At 39.0% G+C, this 16,396-nt stretch overlaps 1 protein-coding gene across 7 annotated transcripts in view; it reads left to right on the top strand.

The window, feature by feature from the left end:
* The window catches only part of UIMC1 (ubiquitin interaction motif containing 1), a 120,016-nt gene extending 104,045 nt beyond the window's left edge, over window positions 1-15,971 (top strand). For all 7 annotated transcript variants that reach the window (XM_061150991.1, XM_061150994.1, XM_061150993.1 and 4 more), the window contains 5 exons: window positions 9,018-9,096; window positions 11,202-11,373; window positions 13,864-13,927; window positions 14,940-14,982; window positions 15,500-15,971. In XM_061150991.1, coding sequence (XP_061006974.1) covers window positions 9,018-9,096; window positions 11,202-11,373; window positions 13,864-13,927; window positions 14,940-14,982; window positions 15,500-15,710 — 569 coding nt within the window. In that variant the 3' untranslated portion in view covers window positions 15,711-15,971. The remainder of the gene's footprint in view (window positions 1-9,017; window positions 9,097-11,201; window positions 11,374-13,863; window positions 13,928-14,939; window positions 14,983-15,499) is intronic.
* The last annotated feature ends 425 nt before the right edge of the window (window positions 15,972-16,396 follow it).

Genomic DNA, 16,396 nt, shown 5'->3' with positions numbered 1-16,396 from the left:
AGGCAATGGCACCCTTCTCCAGTACTCTTGCCCGGAAAATCCCATGGATGGAGGACCTGGTAGGCTGCAGTCCATGGGGTCGCAAAGAGTCGGACACAACTGAGCGACTTCACTTTCACTTTTCACTTTCATGCATTGGAGAAGGAAATGGCAACCCACTGTGAGATATGTACTGTCTGGTTATCTTTCTTTTATAATGTTAAGATTGATTAGTGGGATCAACCTAATCCATCCATTTGAAAGCGTATTCAACTAATAGTCATTGATGATCATTGCCCAGATCCATTATTTCATTAAGGGTGTCTCTCAATATTTAAATAATTTTATAAATTATAAAAGGAATATATGCTCATTGAAAAGAATTGGCAACATAGAAGGATAATCATCCAAAACTAACCATCCCCTAATCTCCTTGCTGCAATTACAGTTAATATTTTGGTTTATTTCCTTTCAGTCTTTATTTTAAAATTTCTGCATAGTATTTCATTCTGTATTTGAACACTGGGTTGTTTAAATTTTTCATTGTTATAAAAATGCTTTGATAGAATATGTCTTATGATTTTGTCTAAATTCAAGTGATTTCCTCAGAGTAGATTCCCACATTTTAATTCATGGATCAGAACATGTGAATTATGTTTAAATTCTTTATGAAAGTTTAAGTGTTAGTGGCTCAGTCATGTCTGACTCTTTGCGACCCTATGGACTGTAGTGCGCCAGGCTCCTCTGTTCATGGAATTCTCCAGGCACGAATACTGCAGTGGGTAACCATTCTTTTCTCCAGGGTATCTTCCTGACTCAGGGATTGAACCTGGGTCTCCTGCATTGCAGGCAGAATCGTTCAGTTCAGTTCAGTTCAGTTCAGTTCAGTCGCTCAGTCATGTCCGACTCTTTGCAACCCCATGAATCGCAGCATACCAGACCTTCCTGTCCATCACAAACTCCCAGAGTTTAATCAAACTCATGTCCATCGAGTTGGTGATGCCATCCAGCCATCTCATCCTCTGTCGTCCCCTTCTCCTCCTGCCCCCAATCCCTCCCAGCATCAGGGTCTTTTCCAGTGAGTCAGCTCTTCTCATGAGGTAGCCAAAGTACTGGAGTTTCAGCTTCAGCATCAGTCCTTCCAATGAACACCCAGGACTGATCTCCTTTAGGATGGACTTGGTTGGATCTCCTTGCAGTCCAAGGGACTCTCAAGAGTCTTTTCCAACACCACAGTTCAAAAGCATCAATTTTTTGGCACTCAGCTTTGTTCACTGTCCAACTCTCACATCCATACATGACCACTGGAAAAACCATAGCCTTGACTAGATGGACCTTTGTTGGCAAAGTAATTTCTCTGCTTTTTAATATGCAGAATCTTTATATATTGTCAAACTGCTTAAATAAAAATGCCAACTATTAAAGCAAAAGATTGTCCTATAAATATACACATATACTAGTAGGGACTACAGAAGTGATTGTTTTTCTAAGACCTCCAAATTATTTAATACCTCAAATTGAAGAATTTTATTCATAAAAATATAATGGTTGTAGACCCTTTATTTCTATATCCTAAGTAGGAATTGTGTGGTTTAAGACACAGAATTAATTCTGTTCTCAGAATTAATTTTTTCCTTTAAGTCTCAGGGTGATAGGGGCACTGCCAAGCACATTTTTATATGAGTATTTTTGTCTTATATGGAAAAATGTTGAAGAAACCATGCAGGGGTCAACTACAGCAGCACTGAAGATTAAGGTCATTTGCTCAACATTCAACTGTACTTTTTCGAGAAAGGCAAGCTTATCTCTTCAACTTGAATGAAAATTGCTACAACTTGAGTAGGGACAGGATGCCTATGTGCCTTCTCCACAACAGAGAGGGCAGTTTGGCATTGTGGTACTGGCTTTGGACTCTTAACAGACTTGGAATCGTATCCAGTTTGAGGATAGCATAGAAGTTGTGAAATAATTTCTGAGAGTAGAACTATAAACTGACTATGGAGTATGGAGACATACTAGGATTGCTAGGCCATATTGAGGTGCTGCTTGAGGTTTTGGGTCTTAAATATAACATAAGCATAGTCAGCACATTTGTGCTGCTTAGGTAGGGACACATAATAGGTGGTAAAATAGAATTAACCAGAATTGGGTTTTGCGAGACAGTACAGTAGAAATAAGTTGAGAAAATATTCAGAGGAATGGTTGGTATGATCACCATGAGATCTAAGTTAGGTAAGAAGGAAAGTGAGGATGTTACAGGATGATGGATGATGAAAAGGTGATGGCCTGGAATTAGATGTTCTAGTGGGGCTGAAGGATTATTAGAATTAGAGTATTAGAAGGAGTGAGCTGGAAAAGATAGGTGGTGGTGGTCTGGAAAGTAGCGTGATTATTATTGACAGGCTCAATCAGGATTCCTCACTGGAACTGCAGAACACAGAAAATGAATTGAATGTTTTCCTTACTTGTCCCAAGGATGATACATAACTGGTTGGTACTATTCTAAATGCAGAGGACAGAGGTTAATGCATTACATGCAATGGATGCCTGAAGGCATTATGCTTACTTCTCTCTCACAATCCCACTTGAGCAAAGCTAATATCTCATCCACAGGAGCTGATAGCAAAAAGGTCAAGGAAGTGAGAGGACAGATACCAAATTGAACCATAGCTAACCTAAGGTTGAACTACAAAAAACTGCAACTTGCATATTCTTCAGCTAATATATAGGCATTAAAATCATCAAGAATAATGGCAAGAGGGGCAAAAACAAGTAAGTCTTCTGTTAAAATGTTCAGTGAATGGCCAGAAAAGTGGGTGGGGTGGGTGATGAAGGGGATAGTAGATGACTTCTTCAAGGTGGAGTAGCAAGGGCAGCAGAATGGTTTGTGCTTCAAAAGAGGTTTTTCCAGTAGTCTGGAAGCAACAATGAGGAGAAAGAGGGTAATTACTCCACCTCTGGGTCAGTGGTACTGAGTTGTAAGGAAGAAGAAACAGCCAGTACTTGAGAGGGTACAGGGAGAAACAGTACCTTCAGAGGACAGCCATCTTTTAGTTACAGCAAGAAGATGAAGAGTACTTTCACAAAGAAGGTTAAGAACGTCAAGGATTTTTTTTTATCACTGACCCAAATTCCAGAGGGCAGTTATTGTGAGAGCAGTAGCGAGAGACTGGGTCATATTAGAAAAGTGTGCCCAGATGACAGATGAGAGTCTTGTGGGAATGAGAATCTAAGTGATGAGAGAAGCCACCGGAAGCTTAAATTTCTCAGGGTATCCAAAGTAAGCAAATTTAAGGCAATAAAGGGTTAGTCCTGGTTATCTCTTAAAGAAGTGCTAGCCAGTGGAACTGTCTGTAGTGACAGAAATGTTCTGTAACAGTAGGACCAAACATGGTAGCCACAAGTCACATGTGGTTATTGAACACTTGAAATTTAACTCATGTGACTGATGAGCTAAATTTTAAACTATGTTTAATTCTAATTAGGATTTAAATTTAAATAGCCACATGTCTCAAAGTGGTAGATAATGGTCAGTTCTTTTGATAGCCTTTGTGTTGGGACTAGTCTCTTAGGGAAGGCTGGCAACACTGAGGCAGGCAGCATGCAAGTGGAGCAGGCCTTTCCTTTTTCCTCTAACATTTCACTAAGAAATGTTAAATTGGAGGACAGTCAGCCTTAACAGGAACATAAACAACTCTGTGGCCTCCCATTATTTTCTGCTGATGTGGTTTTGAGGCTGAGGGAGACAGACTGAGACTAACTTCTGTCATTCTGCCAAATCTCTCTTCTTTGTACGTATATACGTTTAACTCAAGGAGCCATTGTCTTCACTGTTTACAGTTCAAGGTCTTATGTTTTTATTTTTGATTGCTTGTCTGCTTTGGATTTTGAAAATAAATGTGTTGATGCTTACATAGTATTGGTAATTGTTCTGTAATGGTTTGGTTATTTCATTTTATTTGTACAAATTAGAATGGGAAACACTTAAGAGTAAAACCTAATCTGATAGGCTGGTAGATGTTGATTTAAAAATGGGCTTACATCTTTGGATAAAACTAAGACATAAATACGGAAGACTAATAACAAGAATTACATGGTAATAAACAAGTAATGTTACCGGAGTGCTTTCTGTGTGCAAACGCTCTTAAACTTATTTGGATTATTTGATGTGAGCCTTACCAAAACCCAAGGGGATAGATGCTTATTATCATGTCATTTTGTGGTTAAGTCAGCTGATACTCGGAGAGCTTAGGTAGCTTGTGGAAGGCAACACGACTAGCAGAGTCCCAGCCTGGGGATGGGTTTGTCCAGCTATAGAGTTGGTGCACGTTGCTCCATTGTGTGGCACTGCTTCTCTGTATCTTGACAGCGCCAAGTCAAGTCCCAAGTGCAGTTTCTTAGGGTGTTTCCCATCCAGTGGTTTATAAAAACCTGAGTTAATGGTTGTAGGTTTATGGGTGGCGCTCTCAGTGATATTCCTCCTTTCTGTTTTGCTTACCTTGCCTAGGTAGTTGTTTTCCTGGAGTTGTCCTCAGACTCCATTGTTCCCTTTTGAAATCTTTGGCTGTTGTCACCAGCAACTGAGTTTTTGGATTTAAGTTTCATATTGAGTTCTCATCCTATAGCTAGTTGAAATGGCTCTCTCAGCACTCATAAACCAGAGTAGGAGACTCTTTTAGAGCAACTTACCACCTTTCTGCTCCTTTGTAGGGGTAGTAGTTTTCAAAGGAAAAATGTAGCTCCAAGGCCCAGTCCAAGTCTTCTCTGATCATAACATTCAGTGTAGCATTAGCATATAATTCTCAGCCATCTGCCAAATCTCTTTTCCACCTGCCCATTTATCATTTTTTGTCTTCCCATCCTTTGCTGTCTTATTTCCCGGGAGAGGCAGCCTGCTCTTAGAGAAGAACATATATTTCTTTAAAGTCAGACTCATATTGTATTCTTGGTGCCATGTTTCTTTGTTGTTGTTTTAGCTTTGTGATCTTGGTCAGTTTATTTCATCATATATAAAATACAAATAGTGATATGTGCCTTGCAGGACTATTGTAAAGATTAACAATTATGTTTATTAAGTCCCTGGTACAGAAAAGGTTCTCATAAAATAAGAGTCCTTTTTCCCCATGAATCCCTTGCTGTGACTTAAATTGACAAATATTTATTAACATCTAATCTTTGCTAGACTGTGTTGGGGATGGTAAAGAGATCAAATAAAAATCTGGAATCTCTGGATTCAGAAGTTCTTGTGATATAGAAAAATGACTGACAAATAACAGAAACGTGCTATTTACAGAGGCATAAATTAATGTATAGAGAGCTTCCCTGGTGGCTCAGGCAGTAAAGAATATGCCTGTAACACAGGAAACCTGAATTCAATCCATGGGTTGGGAAGATCCCCTGGAGAAGGGAATGGCAACCCACTCCAGTATTCTTTCCTGGAGAATTCCATGGACAGAGGAGCCTGGCAGGTTACAGTCCATGGGTTTGCAAAGAGTCGGACATGACTGAGTGACTTAACCCCTTCACCTTCATATTAATATGAAGTGCTATAAACAATTTCTTTCCCAGCCCTGTTTGTGGAGTGGTTTTCTAAGTATTTCTTTTGGAAAAATACTTGATAGTCAAGATGGGGGACAAATAGAGAGGTGGCAGCAAACACTTAAAGGTTTATGTAGTGTGAAATGCCAGTCTTTTAAGAATTGATTTCAGCAAGGCCCTTGATAAAATCTCTCAAAGTCCTTGTACATAAGTTGGAGAGATGTGGGTTAGCTGATAGAATAGGAGGTGGGTTTTGTAGGTGGTTATACAACTATGTCCAGGATGTTTTTCTCCTGCAGTACTTTATTTTTACTTACAAAATCTCTGAGTTGGAAGGAACTTAGAAGTAGATCATCTAGTCTAATTTGTGCCTAAGTCCTCACTATAAGCTTGTCTCTATTTCTCCTTTTGAAGAGAAAAGGGAGAAACTTAAAAAAAATTTTTTTTAATTTTCTAACTGGAAGTTTGTACTTGTTAATCTCCCTCACCTAATTCCCGCCCATGCCCCTTCCCGCCCCCTGCTGGCCACCCCTGGCAACTCCCTGTTTGTTCTTTGCTTCTACAACTCAGTTTCTGTTCTGTTGTATTTGTTTGCTTTATTTTTTAGATTCTGCATATAGGTGAAATCATGTAGTGCTTGTCTTTCTCTGTCTGGCTTATGTCACTTAGCATAATATTCTCTAGGTCCATCCATGTTGTTGCAAATGGCAAGGACTTTTTTTCTTTTAATGTCTGAATAATATTCCATTGATACACATATCACCTCTTCTGTATCCATTCATCTGTTGATGGACACTTACGTTGCTTCCATATCTTGGCTACTGTAAATAATGCTGCAGTGACCATAGGGATACATATATTTTTGAATTAGAGTTTTAATTTTTTTCAGGTAAATACATATTTCTTAAAATTTTTAATTCAATAGTATAGAAAACTATATAGTGAAAAATATGCCTACTGCCTATTCTAGTCCCCTGGTGTCCCTGTCATCCTCCCCAGAGACAAGACATTATTAATAGTTGCTTCCGTATATGATCATGTTTTATTATGCATATCTCTTTAACATTGTATTACAGTGATTTTAGTGTATGTGCTGTCTCCCTTAGTAGATTGTAAGCTCCTTAAGAGAAAGAACCATGCCTCATAATTTCCTGTTATCTCCCCAGATTACTCACACATTAAAGATTCTCAATAAATATTTGCTTGATTAAGTATTTAAAGGAAATTTGGACTAGGAGAAGATAGGCTTCTCTGGTAACATGCCACAGTTTTCTCTGTCCTTGGCCTAATCATTTACAACCATTTTTCCCCAGTGACTTGGATGAAGATGTAGAAAGCATGCTTGTCATATATGCAGATGAAGCAGAGCTAGAACAGAGAGCTAGTATAACATCAGATGACAGAATCAAGACTTCAGATGATCTCAACAGACTGCAATGTGCAACTGAAAAGAACAGGGATAAATATAAAGCCCTGTTGAAGGGGAAAAATACCCAACAGTTTAGTTACCCAAGTATAGAATTAGGAGACCTGTCTTGATAGCATTTTGAAGATGATTTGGGAGGAAGAGGGATATATTTTAACTGCCTTTAAGTTCAGTTTAAGCCAGTAGAATACCAAGATTGTCACAGCCTTGGCTGAATTAGTCTGAATGAGGTAGCTTGTAGTTCTTGTGTTCTCTTTACTGGTCAGATTGCTTGTTGGAGTACTGGATCTGTTTTGGGATGCCACACATATGGAAGACTTAACAGATTGGGGTATATGTAGAGGTTAACTCGAAAGATAAAACATGGGTATAAGAAGCAGACAGATCTAGACTGTATCCTGGGTTCTTCTTCCTAGTTGTGATAGCTTGGCAAAGTCAATTCCTTTGAGTTTATTTTTGTACCTTTAAAATAGGACAGAATAATAATACCAGTCTCTGGAGGATCATTAAAAGGATTAGAGTTACCCTAGGCCCTCAAAAGGGTCTGTATTCCAAGTCTTATTACAGATTAGCTTAATGACTAGATAAAGTACCTGTTTTGAAGGTTACAAGTAATACAACTTGTTCCATGTTCAAAGAACTGACTTGTGGAAAAGAGGGTAAATGTATCCATACAGCCCATAAATGCAGATTGAGCTAGAAATGTTGTATAGCAGTAGAATGGGTTTCTCTAGGAGGAAGTGAATTCTCCTCAGTAATTGGACATAGTCAAATTGAGACTGTATAATCACTTGCCAGGGATACTTTTAGAAGCATTTTTTATGAGTGGTAGGTTGGACTAGAAGGGTAGGTAAACCATGGGCTGCCAGAGTCAAATACAGTCAGACATCTGTTTTTGTAAATAAAGTTTTAAGATGGTGAAGAATCTGACTGCAGTGCCGGAGACCTGGGTTTGATCCCTGAGTTGGGAAGATCCCCTGGAGAAGGACATGGCAACCCACTCCAGTATTCTTGCCTGGAGAATCCCATGGACAGAGAAGCCTGATGGGCTATATAGTCCATAGGGTTGCAAAAGAGTCGGACGTGACTGCAGTTACCTAACATGCACCACACCCCATTATAATGTTGTCTGTGGCTGCCTTTCTGCTATAGGAACGCTCATGCCCAGTTGAGTAGTTGTGACAGAGACCATATGGCCTTCCAAACCTAAACTACCTACTGTCTGGTCGTATACAGAAAAAAATGTGTTAACCTCTGGTCTAGGTAAATGCTTCCACAACCTAAATTATTTTGTGAACTGATAACCTTTCTAAATCTTCTATCATGGGAATTTCAAGTGTCAAGAGGGACAAAGGCAAGGTTTGAAGTGAGATGTTCATAATTCTTGTTAACTGCAAGGAATGAAGACTGAAAAACAAGTTGGTTAATTAACTTCCAAAACCCTTTAAGAGAGTGTGATTTTGTAAACATACCTTTTGGTTTGAGAAAAGAATTTGTATGCCACCTGGGCTAAAGCTGTCTATATTCACTAGAATTAGGAGCTGGTCCTAGTGTAGTGGAAAAGACTGGTTGTGTTAACTGTTCTGAGCTCTGCTTTTCTCACTGGTAAATGGAACCCTTTCCAGTGTTTTATAAAGATTGGAGCTAATGTGGGCACTCAGATGTAGCTATCATTGCTATGTATCAAAAAGCATCTTATTAGAGAGTATATCACACCAGACAGAATTTTCATTGGGAAAGTATAAATCCTTCCCCTGAGTGCTGCAAGTTGAGGTAGTACACAAAAACTTTTCTTGGTGTGGAATAGATCTTTAGATCTAATGGCAAATAGAGGAAAATTAGATCTCATTAGCAAATATGGAAATACCTTGTGGCTGGCAGTTTCAGTCCACATTATGCAAGTAATATTCTTTATAGTAGAAAGACAAAGGTTTCCTAGTCACCTCTCCCATTTGGAACAGAATATTAAACTTTTCTACTTCCAGTATATTTTATATTTACAGACTAACAGATTTTCTTTCTTTCTTTTTTTTTTTAATTTTTTTATTTCCTATCTTTCTTTTTTTGTTGAAAGTGTTGACTCGGAGTCAAAGAGAGGCCTTGAATAGAAGTGACAGTGCGACAGCTGCTCAGACTTCCCTAGACATTGACAAGTAAGTAGGTGCACTGTGTTTACGGAGCTCTTGCTTAACATACCATTGCTTAGACCAAATGAGAGACCAGTTCCTCTCTTACCCTGGGTTTCTTTGACCAGGCAATCAAATCGTTGCTTTAACGCCTGAATTTCTGTTTCGTATTCTCAGTTTATGTCAGTATTGGTGGCCTCTTGTGTCCCTTTTTGTTACTCTGAAAAGACCCTGCCACCCACTCCACTTCCACATTGCTCTGAGCTTTCTGTTTTCTTTGAATTTGCGTTTTGGTGTTTGGTGCTTTGGGGAAGCAGTGAGCTATTTTGCAATGTAGTGGTACAGAAGTTGAGTTGCAAGAAATTGGGCAATATTGAAGACTTCCTTGGGTTGTGGGTTGCAGCTTGACTAAGAATGCACATTTGTTCCCAGTGGAGGCAGAGGCAAGGGGGAGGTCAGGTATAAGTGCTACCTCCTAAAAGTAAAGATATCACCAACAATACATTAGAGCAGTTAGTAATTAGAAACATTTTTCTTTGAAACACAGATCCTATCTTAGACTCTAAATTTCATAGCTGCCTTCCTTAATCCAATTGAGCAGAGCTGATACACTTCCTTCTTTTAGAATCCTACCATCATGCAGATATTCTCCTAGGACTGTATTCATCACACTATTGCACTAATCTTTTTTTCTTTCATTTTTGACATTTCTGTCTCCCTGGCTAGGCTATGAGTTTAATATTTGAAGACAGATACTTGCCTTCATTCATGTTTATATCCCTAGCATCTAATGGAATGTGTATGAGACAGCAATAACAGTAATACCTCTTTGTTGAGCTTTTAATATTATGTGCCAGCCACTGTGCTGAGTGCTTTATTTACTTTATAACTATCATAATTGTTGATATGGTAGTATTTTTTTCTTTTTAAAAAATAGCTATAGAAACTGAAGAGAAATTATGGGTAACTAGTTAAGATCATGTAGCCAGAACTGGCAAAGTCTGCCTGACTCAAAAACTTATGCTGCTTTTACAGTGCTGCTTCTCTCGTGTAAGTAGGATATTAATAATGCTTTTTACATTAATGGATAAATCTTGAAAGGTACACTAGTCTAACTTTTCTCATAAAGCACAGTTTCACTTGTAGTCTTTCTGATGATTAATTACTTGAGAGACTTATTTCTCCTATTTTAAAGACCTCTCAGAGAAACTTTTCTTAAAGGCAATCTAAATCTTTCTGTAGTAACTGAGTCGCAACAGCCAAAAGTTTTGGAAGGTTTTCTTTAGCTTCTTAAAACTAAGATGATCTTATGAGTCAGGCAATCCTGGCTTCTGACAATTATTAGCTATAGGACATTGGGGAGAGTAGTACCTTCCTAACTGGGCCAAGGAATTAATTGAGAAATTGTGTTTAAAGGGCCTTGCACCAGTTCTCACTACAGAGAAAATGCTTCATGAGTGTTCATTTTCTTCCTTTGTCTCCAGGGATTCCATTTTCACTGATGCCAATAAACCTTACCTCAAGGACACAATTTCCTCTCTTTACACAAAGTCTATATTATAAGAAGATAAAAATAGCTATATATATGAAGTTATGCAAAAGCCTGTGGCAGAGCCACATGGTTTTAGTAACTTCCTAGCTGTAGAATTGAGGAAGGCAGCATATAGACAGACTTGATTTATTAATCAGACAAGTTCACCCTCCCTGGTAGAAATGTCATTTTTGATTTAATGCTCTTGGTGTTCTCTTTTCTGTCTAAATTTTTAACTTCCCTATGAAAAAACTATTACACTTAATTTGAGAAGAGTTTGACAGAATATTTTATGTCTGGAGAGCAATCAGCGTTGTTTGAGTTAGTTAGAAGAGCTTATTTCATTATCATCCTAGTGCTGCAACAGCAGGATACAAAGAAACAGCCAGGGAAAACCGCGAATCACTCAGTCCTTTGGATTGGCATTGAGTTCATTTTATTGATGATCCTGCTGAGCAGTTCTGCTTTGGTTGACATTTCTCCTCCATAGAATAACTTTATGATTTAAAAACACAATTTGAGATGTATCTAGGAGCATAGAGGCAAAAGCAAATCTTTTTTTTTTTTAACTGCTTTTTCTTCATTTTTTCTGGTTGGCTAGGGATGAGAAGTGTTACCTCTGTAAATCCCTTGTTCCACTCAGAGAGTACCAGTGTCACGTAGAGTCCTGTCTCCAGCGCGCGAGAGGTGACCGCGGAGATGAGCCTGAAGAGGGTGAGCGAGTACGCACAGCTGTGGGGAGGAAGCGTCCGCAGCGGCTGAGGAACCTAGAGGTATGTGTGGAGTGTTTTAGGAAAGGTTACCTAGTTCTTCACATTTCTGTTCGGGGCTTCCTTTCTCCCCTTCCTCCCTCTTTCCTTTTCTTCTGTTTATCTTGAAACTAGATTTGTGCTTTTTAAAATTATTTTTTCTTTTAAATAAAAGTAATATATACTCAAGTAGTATATACTTAATATAGAAAATACAGGAAGTTAAAAAAAAAGTATGAAGAATCAGGGGGAATTATCACCCATAATTTAGTTACTCAAAGATGACATCTTTTAGTATTTTGGCCTATTTTTTTTCCAGTCTTTTTTTCCCTATGCATTTTTAATTAATTGTATATGTACATACACAGTTATTGTAGCATAACAAACTTCCTAAGTATATTTTTAAACTGTTTCTGAAATTACTGTTAATGTTTGTATCACACAGTCAATTAACCATTCTCATATTATTGGACATTCAGATTGTTTCCAGTTCTTTTGTATTATAACGCTATGTTTAAAGCATTAATTGGTCTTTGTATTATTTCCTTAGAATAGATTTCCTGAAGTGGAGCTCTTAGGGCAATGAATCTAAACAGTTTAAAATCTCTTGAAACGTATTGCCAAATGACTTTCCAGAAAGTATTTCTAGTCATACCCCCACTGCCAGGAACATATTCACGATCAACTCTGCCGAACACCTCGTGTTCCTAGCCTTATTAGGAAGTCGTAGGATCTGACCCTGGTCACTGGGAAGATGTGCGTGCTGGCCTTTGTGATTAGAGAACAGGAAGAGCAAGTCTTGGCTTTGCAATTAAAGATAAAGCAGCAGCTCCATATTCTAGACTTACTGACACAGCAATCATTGCACACCAAGATGGAGAAGCCATAATATGTCAGGAGGGGAAAAAGGGACCCCTGTATGAATGGGGTGATTTTTGAGGTTGTAATTTGGAATTGAGGCTTATGGGTATGTGTTTATACCACAGAGAGAGTTTTTTCTCTGGCATCACTGTCTCTAAAAGCTAACTTGAAACTTGTTATTTTCTGTTTTAAACTTCTCCAAATCTATCATAGGTCAAAGGTTATTATAGAATAAACCACAATCACAGAAAACTAATCAAACTGATCACATGGACCACAGCCTTGTCTAATTCAATGAAACTATGAACCATGCCATGTAGGGCCACCCAAGACAGATAGGTCATGGTGGAGAGTTCTGAGAAAATGTAGTCCACTGGAGAGGGGAATGGCAAACCACTTCAGTATTCTTGCCATGAGAACCCCATGAACAGTGTGAAAAGGCAAAAAGATACGACACTGAAATATGCACTCCCCAGGTCGGTAGGTGCCCCATATGCTTCTGGAGAAGAGTGGAGAAATAACTCCAGAAAGAGTGAAGAGAGGGAGCCAAAGCGAAAACAATGCTCAGTTGTGGATGTTACTGGTGATGGAAGTAAAATCCGATGCTGTAAAGAGCAGTCTCCTTGGAAGAAAAGCCACGATCAACTTAGACAGCATATTAAAAAGCAAAGACATTTACTTTGCCGACAAAGGTCCATCTAGTCAAAGCTGGGGTTTTTCCAGTAATCATGTATAGATGTGAGAGTTGGACTATAAAGAAAGCTGAGTGCTGAAGAATTGATGCTTTTGAACTGTGGTGTTGGAAAAGACTCTTGAGAATCCCTTGACTGCAAGGAGATCAAGCCAGTCAATCCTAAAGGAAATCAGTTGTGAATATTCATTGGAAGGGACTGATGCTGAAGCTGAAATTCCAATACTTTGGCCACCTGATGTGAAGAACTGACTCATTGGAAAAGACCCTGATGCTGGGAAAGATTGAAGGCAGGCGAAGGGGAAGACAGAGGATGAGATGGTTGGATGGCATCACTGATTCAACGGACATGAGTTTGAGCAAGCTCCAGGAGTTGGTGATGGATAGGGAAGGCTGGCGGCGTGCTGCAGTCCATAGGGTCACAAAGAGCCGAACACAACTGAGTGACTGAACTAAACTGAGAATAATTTGCCTTGACTCTCGTATCCATTCCTGGATATATTCTTGGCATAAAGATGTATCTGTTAATCATATTTGCTTTTTTACTGTGTAAAAGTGATAAGTCACTCAGTTGTGTTGGACTCTTTGAGACAGCATGGACTGTAACCTGCCAGGTTGCTCTGTCCATGAAATTTTCCAGGCAAGAATACTGGTGTGGGTTGCCATTTCTTTCTCCAGGGGATCTTCCTGACCCAGAGTTTGAACCCAGGTCTCCTGCATTGCAGGCAGATTCTTTACCACCTGAGTCAGCAGAGAAGCCCCCCACCTTTTTCTTTTTTTAATTGTGTACCCTCCTTTATTAGAAAGCAAATGACTTCCATTCAGCTATGTCCCCACACCTCTTCTCACGTGGAGATATCTGTGATCTAGGCTAAGGAAGTTGTATTTTATTTTTATTTTTTTTAGGAAGTTGTATTTTAGACTCTCTGTGTAACCTTTTCATCTCTTTTTCTCTGACACAGGATAAAGGCCAAAATGAAGGTCGTCTCCTCCGTCTCTTGGAACAATCTGAGTACAAGACTGCAGGTGAGGCCCTCAGGACCAGTTTTCTGAGCTTCTGCCTAAGGCCTTCCAATAAACATAGCCACTACCAACTCTTTTACTACAGTTTTTACTAGAGTTATGAGGGTACACATTTGACCCAATCAGCTGGCCTTTGAGACTTGATCTAGATCATCTCTCCCTAAGGAATGTGAAATACTCTGTCTTATTTATCATGTGTTTTGTTTCAGCTTTTATAAAGCTTGAGCTTTCTACTATCTGTTAAATTGGGGAAAAAACATTTCCAAATCATAGGGCAATGGCACAAGCCCTAAATACCTTTTACACTGAAAACCAGACTTTACTATCTTCTCCTGATGTTTTGTGCATTATTCATGTTACCCTTAGCTTAGTGTCTCTACCTACCCTCCTGAGAGTCTGTAGCATTGCATAGAGTTAGTGATACTGGCTTCATAGATTGAAAGGATTATATCTAGTAAAGCTCCACATATATTCCCTGATGTAAATAGGCTCTTGATAAATGTTAGCTGCTATTATTATTATTGTTCTTGTTGTTGGTAGTTGCTTTTGTTAAAATTTACTAGTTGTAGATGAAAGAGGAACTTTTGCTTAGGTCTGATGAGATTTGCTTGCCATTTAGTTCTAATAGTTCATTCCGACCAAGTAAATCTGTTGTGTCTTGTGATGACTATAAAAAGGCTGCCTCTCTGAGCCCCATAGCCTGCTGCCTTTAGGTTAGCAGATTATAGATCTGCAGGTAGCATATTTCCCTTGGCAACTCGTTGTTCCTCAAGTCCAGACTTGAAGTAGGTTTATTCAGTGGTTATTCATTCAAAAGTGTTCACCTCTGTACTTCTGCAGCTAAGCCTATTGGATGCTAATGCTCACATTCCATTGGTCTGGGGGTTGGGGATCTGAGCTACCTGGATAAACCTGATGAAGAGCAGTGCCCAGAACATAGGAGCACATGATCAGTGAAAAGTATTATGATTGTAGCACTACTAAAAAAATTATTACTTTTTCTCTCCTATCACAGATGCAGAGATAAAGACCAAGTTTTCAGAAACAGGAGCCTTCAGGTGAATTGGGGTGTGCATTGAAGTGTGGCTGTCAACAGTTTTAGAAAAGTACAGGCCTGGTCCTATATTCTGTGTATAATGTGGTATTCAAGCAGTTGAAGTAGAAAGCTGTGGAGCTGTGTGACCACTCTCGATATAACTCTGTTACCCTCATATGTCTAGGCTAAGAATTGGATGACTACCTCTGTTCACTCATGGTGTTAATATAAGCACAGAAAAAGCTGTCTTACTCTTTTTTGCCTGTCTATCCCTACCCAGCCCTCATCTTTTGACTTAGAATTCAAGCACTTTGGGAATTTGGGTCTGAATCCTCATTTCCTCACTGCCTGACTGTATAGTTTTGGGTGTATGATTTACCCAGTGTCCTCAGCTGTGAAAGGGAAATGACAGTACTTATCTGATTGAATTATTCCAAAGATTATGTGAGCTAGTAGTATATGTAAATACCCCTGAGACACATACTTATTGCTTATTAGTAGGTGTATCTTGAATTCTGATGTTTTTTTCTCCTCTCTAGGGTGTCTTCACCAGGGCTAGAAGAAGCAGGCTGCAGCAGAGAGATGAAGAATTCCCTTACACATCTCGATTCAAATGAGTCTCCCATCAAGTCTTTTGTTTCTGTTTCAGAAGCCACAGATTGCTTAGTGGACTTTAAAAAGCAGCTTACTGTCCGGCCACGTAGCCAGACACAAACCAAAGCAGGCAGAGGAAGAAGGAGGAAATCCTGAATTTCTAGGGTCCGAAGGTTGACAAAATCATTAGCACTAGAAGTCTGCCATGTTTATTAAGCCTTAGTGGCCTGCAGTTCATTGTTAAGGAAGTTTTGCCCCTACAGTTTCTACTACCAGCATCTACTCAGCATTCTGGTTTTTATGTTTTCTATGAGCTATACAGACAACTGTGTATAGTGTTCTGTTTTATAACAATCTGTTTGAATTCACGTATAGTTAAAAAGAAAATTTAAATATATTTATCTATGTTTGTATGAAGTCTTATTTCAATAAGATGGAGAGTTTCCTTTTTGTCTCTGTGTTGCAGGGCTGGGGCGGGGTGTTTTAATTATGGAGCTAGTTCTCAGACTCATAAATTGCATGTTTTGTAATTCCATTACTGGTCTCTGACATACTGCATATATTCACTGAATGTGTAGTGTACAGTTTTACTGTTTTGACCTTCTCTGACATCATTCTGGAAGATGCCAAGGGATTGAATACTACTTCTGTTCTGCTGTCCTTACTGTTCAGTGACTTGTCGCTTCATCTTGCTGCCTCACCCAGTTAAGACTTCTCAGCCAGAGCACAGGACCTTTGAAGGAATATGCCCAGTCATTCTTTCCAGGAAGTTGTAAATGAACTCTCAAGTTATTAATTTCTATACAATTATTTTTTCTTCCTGGATTAACCAGTGGAGATGC

The sequence above is a fragment of the Dama dama genome, chromosome 9, assembly GCF_033118175.1.
Source record: "Dama dama isolate Ldn47 chromosome 9, ASM3311817v1, whole genome shotgun sequence".
Lineage (NCBI taxonomy): Eukaryota > Metazoa > Chordata > Mammalia > Artiodactyla > Cervidae > Dama > Dama dama.
Note: the sequence above shows the minus strand (reverse complement) of the source record. Positions and strands in the feature narration are given on the sequence as shown.